This window comes from Lupinus angustifolius, chromosome LG12 (genome assembly GCF_001865875.1).
Source record: "Lupinus angustifolius cultivar Tanjil chromosome LG12, LupAngTanjil_v1.0, whole genome shotgun sequence".
Lineage (NCBI taxonomy): Eukaryota > Viridiplantae > Streptophyta > Magnoliopsida > Fabales > Fabaceae > Lupinus > Lupinus angustifolius.
In genome coordinates this window covers 16,504,316-16,519,200 of record NC_032020.1, presented here as the reverse complement: position 1 = coordinate 16,519,200, position 14,885 = coordinate 16,504,316, and the positions used below count along the sequence as shown (strand labels likewise).

The 14,885-nt window shown below is 34.5% G+C and overlaps 4 protein-coding genes across 5 annotated transcripts; 2 read left to right on the top strand and 2 right to left on the bottom strand.

The window, feature by feature from the left end:
- On the top strand, positions 1,076-6,512 carry LOC109362549. The gene is made up of 6 exons (XM_019608405.1): positions 1,076-2,334; positions 3,038-3,471; positions 3,742-3,903; positions 4,445-4,520; positions 5,783-5,938; positions 6,093-6,512. The coding sequence occupies exons 1-6, from the start codon at positions 1,156-1,158 to the stop codon at positions 6,237-6,239; spliced, it is 2,154 nt and encodes a 717-aa protein (XP_019463950.1). The 5' UTR covers positions 1,076-1,155; the 3' UTR covers positions 6,240-6,512.
- Positions 6,884-7,615, bottom strand: LOC109361930. The gene has a single exon (XM_019607457.1). It carries the CDS (start codon positions 7,613-7,615, stop codon positions 7,100-7,102), a length of 516 nt encoding a protein of 171 aa, XP_019463002.1. The 3' UTR covers positions 6,884-7,099.
- LOC109362550 lies at positions 8,502-9,381 on the bottom strand. The gene has a single exon (XM_019608406.1). It carries the CDS (start codon positions 9,342-9,344, stop codon positions 8,718-8,720), a length of 627 nt encoding a protein of 208 aa, XP_019463951.1. The 5' UTR covers positions 9,345-9,381; the 3' UTR covers positions 8,502-8,717.
- LOC109361639 (pentatricopeptide repeat-containing protein At2g06000-like) lies at positions 11,828-13,986 on the top strand. Of its 2 annotated transcripts, none has more exons than XM_019607154.1 (2): positions 11,828-13,789; positions 13,909-13,986. In XM_019607154.1, exon 1 carries the CDS (start codon positions 11,991-11,993, stop codon positions 13,626-13,628), a length of 1,638 nt encoding a protein of 545 aa, XP_019462699.1. In that variant the 5' UTR covers positions 11,828-11,990; the 3' UTR covers positions 13,629-13,789; positions 13,909-13,986. The 2 variants fall into 2 exon arrangements, with proteins under 2 accessions (XP_019462699.1, XP_019462698.1); XM_019607153.1 differs by having other exon boundaries at positions 11,828-13,793.

Genomic DNA, 14,885 nt, shown 5'->3' with positions numbered 1-14,885 from the left:
CCTTCATGCCAAAATTCTTTTATGAAATTGATAGAACTTAATGCTTCCAAATATTCAAGTTAAAATCCCACACTTAACTCAACTAAAATCATAACCACTCTATGGTAGGTAATGTTTTAAAAAATTGGTTGATTGGTTTAGAAACTCATTAGATGAAGGTTATTGACCAATGATGAAATATTCAAGAGGAATATAATCATGAGATTAGATGATATGATTTATGCTTTGCATAAGAGTTAAGTTAAACTCCTCCACCATTTATTCATCTCTTGTGAATTTGCCTTAAATGTGTGGAAGGACTTCTACACCATGACAAATTCTAGCAAAAGTTCTTTCATCAATCATAGAGATGTTTAATCTCCATGAGTTTTTTGCTGGTGCTAATGAGTTAAAATCATAGAGAATGTTATGTTTTGTTTTGGCATAGTCAATTTGAATTATGAGAAATGAAACTATTTTCACGAAGAAAAAGTGAGTTTTGTAAAAAATAAACTATTTGAACTCTCTTCTGTAGTAGATAATACACGTTATGCTATTTTAATATAATTTTCCTTATCTGAAAGAGAGGAATATGAGAAATGACTAACAACTAAAATACATGTTAGAAGGATCTACAAAACACAAGGCAACAAGCTAATGAGAAGCATGCTAATTAGATTGTTTATTTTTAAAAAAAATGAAATACATTGAATTTTGATTGATGATTTCCAAAAAAAGTCTTATACCCAACATTTTAAAAGTAAGAGAAAAATATATATGTATTAATACATTAATAGTATAACATTTTTTATATTGTTATTAAATTATTTATTATTCATTTTTAATTATTATTGTCTCTTAAATAAAAGTAAAAACTTATCTAATATTTTAAAATGCATGAGTAAATAGAATAATTTAGCTATTGTGATGTTGAAGTGATATTTTGACAAGGCTTTGATTCAGTTTTAGGTTTTGTAACCCATAATACTCAAAATATAAACAGCATACTAATCTTAAGATTCACAAGGCCAAACCACTTGAGGAGAAGAATGTTGATTTTAAGTGTGATTGTTGAACTCTATAAATCATAAGTAAATTGAAGCAAGTACTATTCATATTTCTTGGTCTATTTCATTCTGCTTTTTTCTCAATCTCGATCTCTTTCTATTCATATTCATGGCTAAGTCTAAGTCTACTACCTCTCCCTCTATATCTCCCTCTCCACCAATTTTCATCGATCTAACCATTGATGATGCTGATCATAATAATACTAATACTAATAATAATAGTAATAACCCTTCTCCACCTCATTCAATCTCCGATCCTCTCTCTCCACGCCTTCGAAACATTCTTTCTCACTTTTACAAGGATCGTAGTTCCACTGATGTCGAATTCTCCAATTTCCAACGTCGTTATCGCCCTCCTCCTACTCTTGATTTCTTTGGCTCTTCCCCTTCTAAGCGCATTAGGATTACCCAAGATCAAGAATTCCCAGAAGATGAAACTCACGACTTCAATTTAGGTCTTCAATTCGAAAGGGACAATCTTGATGAATTTGGTGATGACCCAAGAGGTAAAAGAAAGTTGGGTCATAGTGATAGCAGTGAAGAGGTTCATGATGATGATGATGATGGTGATAGTGATGATTTTGGTGGTCGTGGTGGTGATTACTACTATGGTGAAGTTGGTATTAGGAGATTTGGCAGAGAAGAAAAAGAGAAGTCACCACTGGTAGAAATTGATTTTTTATCTCAAAATTTTCAAGATGATGAGGTAGCTGTTGAAGAATCAGATAGCGCGGATTCTAACAATGATGTCCCAGTCCCATTACAAAATATTGTACCTCGCAACTACAATCAATATGTGATCGAAGACAGAAGGAATCGTTATAGAGAAATAGCTAGGGAAAATGCATCAAAGATTGCTCATTTTCGACCAACACCAGATGTTGATAATGAAAAAGTGGAAATGGATTTTTTTGATAGTTCAACTCCTTTCTCTAAGGCTATGAAAATTATCAAAGAGCGAGAGATGAAGAAAAAGTCGTTAACTGGTTTGTGGGTTCCTCGAAAGAGTCAACAAGATTCAAGGTTTTCAGTCCCATTGACATTGCTAGAAATGTGTCTTCAAACTCTCGCTAAAAATGTTGATGCAATTGTTTCACTTGATGGTATTCCAGATTTCTTGAGGCACAAGCTTAGCCAGTTGTTATGTGATTCCAGAAAAATGAATATTCGCACTTTTGAACTTCTTGTCAATGGCTCTCCTACAGAGATTCGGCTAAGAGATTGCTCATGGCTGTTAGAGGATCAATTTACAAAATTTTGTCAAACGTGTGACACTTCCAATTTGAAGGTGTTTTCTTTAAATTATTTGATACATGTCAGGGATAATTGTAATTTGGAACATTTAACCTTATGTTTTATATGCTTCAATAACAATTCTGCTATTTTGATCTCATTCACATGTTTTGAATGGAAGGGCCTCAGTTGGTTAGAGACGATCCTCTTAAATGGGGCTATGATACTTTTATCAATACTATGACAGGACAATTTTAACTCGATTTTCCTTTTATTGAATGTTGAATTCCATTCAGAATCTAAATGACTAGATATACATGTGACCATGTTTACTATGCTTGTTGATAAATCAGGTATTGATTTGATATTTTTCTTGATTTCACTTGCAATGTAAGCAATTTTGACATGGATGCAGGAGCAAAAAGAAAGAGAGGGGTATGGGGTCATGTTGGGTTGCAGCTTTTAATTTGTTGTTCTTTTATTGTCTTGGAAAAACTCACCCTGAGATAGAATATATTTCCATCAGTTAACAGGGCAAGTTGTTTATCTTATTTATTATTTATTAATCTTCATGTGTGTGTATATATATAAATAATTTTTCCTTGTTCTGTTGTTTAAATTTTATAGTATAGATGCTAGCTTTCAGTTTTTGTATTTTCTGTTGGCTTTTTGATATTTGATTAGCAACTTCTTTTCAGGTTCTATTTCTAAAATACTACATAATATGAATTCAGGTTATATATTTACTTGTATAATAGGTGCTACAACTTGATCAGTGTGGACGCTGTGTACCTGATTATGCATTACCTGTTACTTTGGCAGAGTCACCAAGCTGGTTACCAAGATTAACTAGCCTGTCCCTCAGTGGTGCATGCCGTCTTTCAGATAAGGGGTTGCATGTACTGGTTTCTTATGCCCCAGCACTTAGATCGATAAATTTAAGCCAATGCTCCCTTCTCACACCTGCCAGTGTTAAGACTCTGGCCGAATCATTAGGATCGCTTCTGAAAGAATTGTATCTGGACGATTGTCAAAACATGGATGCTGCAAGAATTGTGCCTGCGCTGAAGAAACTTGTCCATTTAGAAGTCTTGTCATTGGCTGGTATTCAATCTGTTTCTGATGAATTTATCAAGGATTACATAGTTGCTTGTGGTTACAACATGAAGGAGCTTGTTTTAAGGGATTGTATGTAAGTACTACTTGAGCAGTCCGATGCATGCTTGGAATCTCTTTAATAAGTTATGCTTTCACGGAAATGTTTTCTTGGGAGATTTCTATTAGGAGATATCGGTTGACAAATTTCCAGCAAGGGATAAAATTTACGAAAGTTTTGATTTACTGTGAATCCAAATAGAGTTTGGTTAATTTTTCCTAATTGTGCTTGCTAGGATAAAATTGGAATTTCCTTGTTAAAAATTCTGTCACATTAGCTTATTGATTTGTTTTTCTCGATGTGTAGAAAATTGACTGATGCATCAGCAAAAGTGATTGCTGAACACTGTCCTGTGTTGTGTGCGCTTGATCTTATGAACTTGTCCAAATTGACGGATGTATCCATCGGGTATCTGACAAATAGTTGTCAAACACTTCATACGTTGAAGCTTTGCCGCAATCCATTTAGGTGTTTTCTTGTTCTCTGTAATTTCCTTTGTTGTTCGTGATCTGTCTGCTTTTTTCAATATGTGAATCTCTTATATAGGTTTCTGGCTTTAGTAGGATAGTTATCTTTTATGAAGTGTCGATAGTGACACGTACATGGGATAGATCAAAGTTTACATATTGTAGGACACAGAACACACACACATGTATTACGTAAGGTGCTGTACCAGGAATAATGAATCTTATTCCAAGTATTCATAGACTATTGTTATTACTTGTAGGTATTGGTATTGATTTTATTAGCCTTTGGAATGTCAGGACTTCGGACTTACTCTTCATAAACATCTAATTGAACAGATTCCATTTGAAGTCTTGGACCACAAATATTTCCTTTGCACTCTGGGATTTGAAAAATCGTTACATCTATCTTATTGCCATGCATTCTGTGCATTGTATGTTTATTGTGTCCTTGAATGGTATTTCAGAGCGCTTACTGCATGTAAGATTGACTTCTTCCAAATTTCAACTGGTGAACAAATTAACAACTTTTTTCTTCACTGTAGTGATGAAGCAATTGCTGCATTTATGGAAATCCGTGGAGGGACCATGGAAGAACTTTCACTTAATAACATTAGGAAGGTACATTCTTATGTTGCTTTGCTCGTTGTTTTAATTGGTCTGAACGTGAATGGATGTATGTGCCACACACAAGCACATGGGCACTTGAACATTGTGACAAGTTAAAAAGGTTTCTCTGCACTCGTAAAAGGATTATCAATCTATTTTCAGCTCAGCCTAAAAAATTAGTAGGTTATGTATGGTCACTTGAAGTGTCAACTGCTTCTCTACTTTCTATTATCTTATTGGTCATACTTATACCTGAACAAACACATCAACATGTACTATGTAGGCTAATATCTTTACTTTTTATACTCAAATATATGCACTACATAGAAAAAACAAAAAGTTTCAGCTGTTGGGCTTGAAAGCTTGTCAGAAGTGACGTATATGTCATAACACATTAGTATGTCATAACCAATCGTTAAGGAAGTGAAAGAAAAGCAGAGCAGGGCCTTTTCTTTTTCTTTGGCAAATGTGGTTCAGACCTTAGATTAGGAATTTATGGTTCAATTCTCACAAAGCTGTCTCTTTTTCACTTCCACCATACCCTTTTTACTCACTTGCCCTCTTTGCTTACCAATTTCTTAGTTTTCTCAGATCTTACACTCTTTTTGCTTTATCCATATTTTTGGATATAAGCTAAGCTTAATTTTTCGCCACCCCATGTTTGTTTGGTTCTCCTCTTTTCCTAGTTGTGAGTGCTCCTTCTAGAAGCTCATGAAGAAAACTTCAAAGCTTGGGTCTGTAATTGGGAAGTGTGAGTGTGAGGAGTTAAAATGACTGTTATTTGGCCTCTCCTCTTTTCCTAGTTGTGACAGGCATGGTTGGACCGCCATTAAAATGACTGTTATTTGGTTTATCTATTTATTATTTGTTTATTAATTTGGATTTCTTTAATTTTTGTTGTAATTTATCTTAAACTGTTTGTTTTTGGCCTCTCCCTTCACCCATGGATCCGTTTGTGTACTGCATTTATCCTCACCATCATTGAAAAATCAGTACATAACCAACAAATATGAAATTACAAACAACAGAAGGTAAGAAGGTTGATTGACATGTGTGTAAATCTGGTTCTTTTACGGAATCACATGAAACAAAGCGCCGTCTTCCTATGACAGTGTGGACTCAACTAACCCTTGAATATTATTTATTAGCCAATTGTGACTGTTGGTAATATTTCTGAAATTTGGTTTTCAGTTAGCTGTTTAGTTGTAGCAGCCAGCTAAATCTTAGTTCACTGTGGTATTTTCTGAGTGCCTGCCACATTTGATTTTATCCAGGTCGGCCACCACACAACCTTATCACTTGCAAGCCGTGGGAAAAATTTGCATACTCTAGATCTTTCTTGGTGCCGAAATTTGACAGACAATGAGTTGGGTTTGATTGTAGACAGCTGCTTCTTGTTGAGGTTACTTAAACTTTTTGGATGCACACAGGTATATATATATATATATCTATCTATCTATCATTAATGTGATACATTTCTTGTGGTCATCGAATATGTATAAAATGATTTGATTGACTGAATCTCTACGTAATGAAATCGCATGATTTTTGGGGAAAAGGTTTAAAATGTTGAGTATCTTGTAGGTCACAGATGTTTTTCTGAAAGGGCACTCAAACCCAGAGATCCAGATTATTGGATTGAAGATGTCTCCTTTATTGCAAAATGTCAAAATGCCTCATCATCTTCAAGGTGCTTTGCATTATTCATCAGCCCCAGTAGATTTAATGTAAATTTGAATGAGAAATAGATATAGATACATAGATGGTGAAATTTGGCATAACTTGGTAGCTATTTCTAGTAGCAGCAGACTTAGCTTTCTGCTAACATGATCCTCACAGAAGAGGCAAAGAGATCACTTTGTTGCCCGTTTTTTGTCTTTTGTCTTTGTTAATTGACAGAAACTGTAAATGATTGTTAATGGAGAATAGTACACTTTTAAAATCTGTTTCAAGAATTCAAAGTACAGACACACAGGCTGTTAATTTCTAGCAGAGAGCATCCTATTCCTTATGTACAGAAAGCTTTGCTTATAGGTATGACATGCTTTTTATTCATTGGTACAGGTTTATATATCAGTGATAAAAACTTTAGATGCATTTACAACACCCCTCTTGAATTTTAGAATTCATTGTTGTTCCGAAGTATAAAATTGGTGGGTCATGTGGCTTCTTATTAATGCATTGGACAATTATTTTCTACCAATGTTCTATTTTAGTATTTTTTTTAGATAGATTAACAAGCAAATTATTTTTAACTATCTTCCAATTCTTTTTCTTCCCAAATTAAAAAACAACTTAAGCATCACAAATCATGGACATCCAAATTTCTCCTTAATAAAGACGAATGCTCCCTAAACCCAAAGGAAAGGGAAAGGCACATAAGCAAAACAAGTAAAAAGCCTTAAAGAAATCAATGCACACCCTTGCCTACTTCTCCTACATTTAATGCTCATATATTAAATAGCCACACCCATAGTGACAGAACAAACAAAACTAAGAACATGCAAGTGAAGAAAGAAACTAATAATCATGCAAACATCTGCACTAGCACAAGGTAGAATGAAGCAAGCTATTACTTCTGAAGCCCTCATTCAAGGCTCAAAATCAGTCTTCACCCACTGCCCATACTTGCTTTTCACTTTCTCATCAAACTCCTTAGATTTGATTTCTGCATTCTTGTTTACATTTGCCATTGACTCCTCTTGCACTCTAGCAATCCTTCTACTCCTCTTCTTAGCTGTGACTTCTCTCTGTGCTTCCAAATCCTCATACTCTTTTACCCAACAACTATGCACTGCACAACTCAGTGTCAAAACCATCAATTGCAACATACACATACCCATGAAAGCCCCACATTCCAACCTTACCAACAGTTTTGCTTCCTTTGGGTCTCTGGGTGACTTAAGCATTGAAAGGCTTGTTTTTTCTTTTGTAAACAAGGCTAAGATGCTGAGAACTTGTCCTATCAATGAGGCTAGGATAAGTGAAATGTGAGTAAGGAAACAACATTGTGTGAGTTGAGAGTAGAAGCCCACAAAAGATGAGATAAGTGAGATAATGGAAACTGTGAGGAATGCAACTCCAAATGAAGTTGGTCTTGTGGTCATCGAATATGTATAAAATGATTTGATTGACTGAATCTCTACGTAATGAAATCGCATGATTTTTGGGGAAAAGGTTTAAAATGTTGAGTATCTTGTAGGTCACAGATGTTTTTCTGAAAGGGCACTCAAACCCAGAGATCCAGATTATTGGATTGAAGATGTCTCCTTTATTGCAAAATGTCAAAATGCCTCATCATCTTCAAGGTGCTTTGCATTATTCATCAGCCCCAGTAGATTTAATGTAAATTTGAATGAGAAATAGATATAGATACATAGATGGTGAAATTTGGCATAACTTGGTAGCTATTTCTAGTAGCAGCAGACTTAGCTTTCTGCTAACATGATCCTCACAGAAGAGGCAAAGAGATCACTTTGTTGCCCGTTTTTTGTCTTTTGTCTTTGTTAATTGACAGAAACTGTAAATGATTGTTAATGGAGAATAGTACACTTTTAAAATCTGTTTCAAGAATTCAAAGTACAGACACACAGGCTGTTAATTTCTAGCAGAGAGCATCCTATTCCTTATGTACAGAAAGCTTTGCTTATAGGTATGACATGCTTTTTATTCATTGGTACAGGTTTATATATCAGTGATAAAAACTTTAGATGCATTTACAACACCCCTCTTGAATTTTAGAATTCATTGTTGTTCCGAAGTATAAAATTGGTGGGTCATGTGGCTTCTTATTAATGCATTGGACAATTATTTTCTACCAATGTTCTATTTTAGTATTTTTTTTAGATAGATTAACAAGCAAATTATTTTTAACTATCTTCCAATTCTTTTTCTTCCCAAATTAAAAAACAACTTAAGCATCACAAATCATGGACATCCAAATTTCTCCTTAATAAAGACGAATGCTCCCTAAACCCAAAGGAAAGGGAAAGGCACATAAGCAAAACAAGTAAAAAGCCTTAAAGAAATCAATGCACACCCTTGCCTACTTCTCCTACATTTAATGCTCATATATTAAATAGCCACACCCATAGTGACAGAACAAACAAAACTAAGAACATGCAAGTGAAGAAAGAAACTAATAATCATGCAAACATCTGCACTAGCACAAGGTAGAATGAAGCAAGCTATTACTTCTGAAGCCCTCATTCAAGGCTCAAAATCAGTCTTCACCCACTGCCCATACTTGCTTTTCACTTTCTCATCAAACTCCTTAGATTTGATTTCTGCATTCTTGTTTACATTTGCCATTGACTCCTCTTGCACTCTAGCAATCCTTCTACTCCTCTTCTTAGCTGTGACTTCTCTCTGTGCTTCCAAATCCTCATACTCTTTTACCCAACAACTATGCACTGCACAACTCAGTGTCAAAACCATCAATTGCAACATACACATACCCATGAAAGCCCCACATTCCAACCTTACCAACAGTTTTGCTTCCTTTGGGTCTCTGGGTGACTTAAGCATTGAAAGGCTTGTTTTTTCTTTTGTAAACAAGGCTAAGATGCTGAGAACTTGTCCTATCAATGAGGCTAGGATAAGTGAAATGTGAGTAAGGAAACAACATTGTGTGAGTTGAGAGTAGAAGCCCACAAAAGATGAGATAAGTGAGATAATGGAAACTGTGAGGAATGCAACTCCAAATGAAGTTGGTGGCATTTTGAGAAGAACAGTTGGAACAAGTGATGAAGCAGAAATGGTAAACAGAGAGAAATTCAAACAAGAGAGGAGAAGGGTGGTGAAGGAGCATGCTGTTCTAAGCTTGGAAGAAACCATTTTGATTAGTGAAGAGTGTAGTGTTTTTTTTAATCTTTGAAGAATGATTGTGGAGATTTTGAATTTATAAGAAGGTGAAATGGTACCGTTAAGGCTCTGGATATAACGGCTAGGATAGGATAGAGTTAGAAGCATGCAGGTCCCACTTTAATACTAACTCTTTCTTGGAAGCTCCAATATTCCCTCCTTCAGCATTTAAACTACTTCTGATAAAATGTTCACTGCATAGGATGATTAAGAATTATATATAGTAACTGATAATCTGACACGATAAGGGTCTGATATTAACGTAAACATTACACTTAATGCTTAGTGATGCGGATCAATATCAATATCTCGTGGTTACATGAGTGGCGAGTGGTCAATTTGAAAATCATATCACAAATAAAAGAAAAGGTACTTAGATATTGAGTATTTATGGCCATGATTATTACCACAGCACATAAAAATATTTAATAATTAAAATTTTAACAATCACAACTAATAACACATAAAATGACATATTTCATAGAATAGAATATATGCATCCAATTATTGCTAAATGGAGGAATTTTTAAAAAATAATATGTAATTAAATTAATAGGTAAAAGGTCAACAATATAAGCTAAATAGGGGTCCGGGTCATTCAATAAAGCCACACCCTCACAAATGAAGAGATTGTTTCTAGAATTTAAACTCATGACCTTCAGTTCACAAGGCAAACAATTTTATCGTTGTGCTGAGGCTGACCCCCTAAAAGGGCAACCCTGCGCACGAGTTTCCCACCTACTGGGGTCTAGGGAGGGTAGATGTATACAGTCTTATCCCACAAGATTGTTTCTAGGAAATAGGAGTCATATAATATCCCTTCATAATACACAAGTTTTCAAATACAAGTATATTATGCTATCTATCAAATACATTCTTTATAGCTCTTTCATCTGCTCGCCTTTAATATTAGTATTATAGAATGAGTAAATCATAGAGATGTATTGAGCAGTGAGCAACTCTTTCTATATATATATTCTTCTTTTATAAAAAATAAAATAGAAGAGGTGTACTGAGTATATACAGTGCTATTTAAGAGGCATCCTAATTGGGTGGCCTTACTTGAAAAAGTAAGAAAATGTCAAAGCAAAAATTATTGAAGGACATAATTCTTTAAATCTTATATTTCCAACAGAAATACAATTCCTTCTATCAAATGGAAAGCTTAATGTTTCCAATGCTAAATTACAGCTGAGCTTAATATTTCCTTCCTAACTTTATTTTATTTCCGATCTTTCTTAGATATTATGCTGCAGGGTATCGCTAGGCACATTGAAAACAGGGGGATAATCAATGTGTGAAGGGAAGAGTTTTTTATGTGGAGTACAGGGAGAATTTTGTCTAGACTTTATTTATCAATCTAGTACAAAAACATCCCATTCCCATATGCTTCCAATACCAAAGACAGGATACAGATTGAACCAGTTTCAGCTCCTCGATTCCAATCCACCCCACCAAAAATAAATGATCCAGCACAAAAAGCTTCAACTACCATGATAATCCTGCAGAATTTAGAAGCAACCAAAATTATTCGTAACACCTTCATGGAAAGGAAAAATAAGAGAAAAGCTATTTCCCAGTCATGTACTAAAGAAAGATAACACGAGGAATTTGATATGCTAAACGTAGGAGAACTTATGATGACGAACTGTATCATTAAATTAATAATCAAACAAACAGTCAAAGGTTATATGTATATTAGATCAAGTACAGAATTACAGTAGAAAACATGATGATAACATTGTTTCTCAGAAGAAACTTATTGCAAGTCATTAAATATCAAATTCCTTAAATATCTAACAAAACATAGAAACCATTAGATTCACCTATTTACAAAATGTTTTAAATGCATAAGTGTATAACCATGTAATGAGTATACACCTCAATATTGCAGAGATTGACATAAAACTGGTGTAGGGTTTCCAGACTATAACAAGAAGCATTGCAGCGGTTCCTGCCATTACAGTAAATTACAGAAATTTTCCAATTACATTTAGTTTATATATTAGTACCATATAATTTTCCAATTACATTTAATTTACTTTTATTTTAACAAATTAATGTATGGATGTCATATAGTTCAAAACAATTATGACTTTTTTATAATTTCATGTGTTCAGAAATTTAATGTCGTTCTATTATCTTAATTTGAAATGTGATCATATAACTTAGGGTATCAAATTCTTAATTCCTCATAGATTAAATTTCAAAAAAAATGGCATTGAAATTTTGTTTTTTAAGTTTCGTATTAAAAGATAATGAAGTTTTCCTTTATAGAAAAATCATTATCTATGGCGCAACAATGTAATCAGAGTTTTTTTGAAGAAAAAAACTTATGTAAAAATATATTTATATAAAAACTTACGTTTGATTAGAGAATTAAAAATTAAAAAATTCATTGATTTTTAAAAATTGAAAAAGTTCAGCCATTAAAGTGTTAAACCCCGAAGAGAGTTAAACCTTGTTATCTCTGGCTTGTTGGAGATTTCATTCTCTAACATCAAAAGCTAGCGTCTTTTTTCAATCAATCTTCTGCCACAGGATTCATTCTCAGTATGAACAATATTCGCAGTGCTGATTAAACCAATTTCTCTTTTCTTCTATGGCGCAACGAACCAGATGAATCTCCTATCTCCTTCTCCTTCTTCTTTCAGTATTCGAGCTTCTAAGATAGCCTTCGCCCATTACAGTGTTCATACTCAGGTAACACCTTTAACCCACGATAAAGGTTTAATCTTAAGAGCTGAAGCTTGGTTTGTCAAAATCGTCTCCACTATTTTTCTTCGCTATAGCAACTTGGATAAATTTCTGGGTTATTTTAGTCACCACTTAACTCCATCACTTGCATTTGAGGTTATTAAAAGACTCAAAAATCCCAACTTGGGTTTCAAGTTCTTTCAGTTTAGCAGGGAAAGGTTGAATTTTTCTCATTCATTCTGGACTTATAACATGCTTTTGAGGTCCCTTTGTCAAGTTGGTATGCACAACTCAGCAAAACTTGTATATGATTCTATGAATTCTGATGGCCAATTCCCTGATGGTAGGTTGTTAGGATTTTTAGTTTCTTCTTATGCAATGGGTGGAAGGATTGATATTTCAAAAGAATTACTTGCTCAAGCTCACCACAATAATGTTGCAGTGGATTCTGTTCTTTATAATAACTTGTTCAATGTCCTCGTAAAACATAATAAATTAGACGATGCTGTTCGTCTACTTAGGGAGCTTATGAGATTATGTTATAATCTGGAAACCGTCACCTTCAATGTTTTAATTCATGGTTTGTGTAGATCGGGAGCAATTGATGAGAGTTTTAAGTTTCTTAGTGATATGAGAAGTTTTGGTTATTCCCCTGACATAGTTACATTTAACACTCTTATACATGGTTTATGTAGAGTTAATGAGGTCGATAGAGCACAGGAACTACTAAAGGAAGTCTGTTTAAAGGGTGATTTTGCCCCTACTGTTGTAAGTTATACAACTATAATATCAGGTTATTGCAAATTAAGTAAGATGAAGGAAGCTACCTCACTTTTCGAAGAAATGGTTAGATCTGGAGTTAAACCTAATGCGGTTACTTTTAATGCCCTTATTGATGGATTTGTTAAGGTGGGTAGCATGGCTTCTGCACTAGCAATGTATGATACAATGCTATTTCATGGTTGTCATCCTGATGTTGTTACTTTTACTTCCCTTATCGATGGCTATTGCCGAGTTGGACAGGTGAACCATGGCCTGGAGCTGTGCCGTGAAATGAATGGAAGAAATATTTCTGCGAGTTTGTATACTTTCTCTGTTCTTATTAGTGCTCTGTGCAAGAGCAATAGACTAAAAGAAGCACGCGACCTTTTGAGACTATTGAAGCATAGTGATATTGTCCCGCAGTCGTTTATATACAATCCCGTCATTGATGGATATTGCAAATCCGGAAATGTCGACGAGGCTAATATAATTATGGCAGAAATGGAAGAGACAAAGTGCAAACCTGATAAGTTGACATTTACCATTCTTATTATTGGGCATTGTATGAAAGGGAGATTACATGAAGCAATTGATATTTTTTACAATATGTTGGCAGCTGGTTGTTATCCTGATGACATCACCGTTAGAACTTTATGCACCCTTCTTTTGAAGGCTGGAATGCCTAGCGTGGCTGCTCGCATTAAGCAAACTCTATTTGAGAACCAGACCACAGACATTTCATTGAAAAAATCTTACCATGAACGTACAAGGTCAGATATGCCGAATTCTGTGAATTAAAGTGCTACAATGGCAAATCGCTGGTTAGACATTGCCTCTCACTGTTTGCCCTTAAGGAATGCAGTCATCACTAAGTGTGTAACTGTTGTGTAAACAATTCTAGCAATTGAATTTGAATTGCCTATTCCTCTGAGATTCTTCTCATCTTTTGGAACTTGTGGGTAGGTATGCTTTCCTCTAGTTAGTTTTCTCATAGTTGTTTTTTCAACAACATTTGTATTTTTATTCCTTTTGTCAAATTGGTTCTGTTTTCATGAAATTTTTTAATGATGCATTGCAGGTTGATTTTATTGCTCATTTGAATGTGTGTTACTCAAAAGTATATAGATTTGTACCTGAAATAAATTAATGCTGTAAATTTGTATGAAGATTATTAGTGTGGACTTACAGAGATGGGGACATTTGAAAAGTGTCAGGAAGGAATCCCTTGGGCTTAAGAGTTGGCAGTGTACAATGACAGAGAGGTGGTTGTCTAATGGAATTCTTCAACATTGTTCTAACTCACAGTTTTTGTAGAAATATTTACTGTATGAGTCAAGCTTTTTTCTTTGGTTATAACGTGCAATTATTTTCACAAGTGTCGACCCCAGTTCTCTTTTCTTGTTCTGAAAGAAAGAAGCGGCAACTAGCACCAGAAATCGAACAATGTTGTGTCAAACCAGAAATTGTTGAGGGCCTTGCTATCATATGGGCTTTGAGTATGGTCACCGAGTTGGATTGCGGCCAATCAACAATTGATTGTAGAGACCGATTCACAGATTGTTTTTAATGCTCTGCAATGAAGGAGTGCTCTCCAGAACTTGATATTATTGTTAAGGATTGCAATGCTATGGTGTCCAGTTTTAGCTCTTTTAATGTTAATGATGTAAAGAGGAACTTTAACATTCCTGCTCATTTGTTAACAGCATTGGCATTAACTGTTCTTATAGGTTTTGTTGTGATACTTCTCTCTGTGATATATGTTTTGGCACAAACAATAGTCTATACAGTTAACCTAAGGAATGCATATTTAGTTTAGTTTCATTGTTTCTTTTCCGTGAGAAGAATCCGGGGAATAAAATGTGTTTCATTTAATTAGGGATTCCTGTATTAGCTTGATGCCATGATATAAAAGGTTAAAGCAAGAGTGAAAGAGGTACAATAACTATTAAATGAACTGAGTTTCTAACAAGTTTTGAGTTTTTCAGCTCATTTCTGCGCCTAATTAACATTAAAGTGGTCATTAGCATACATAAGTGTATAGACTATTGTGTGTAT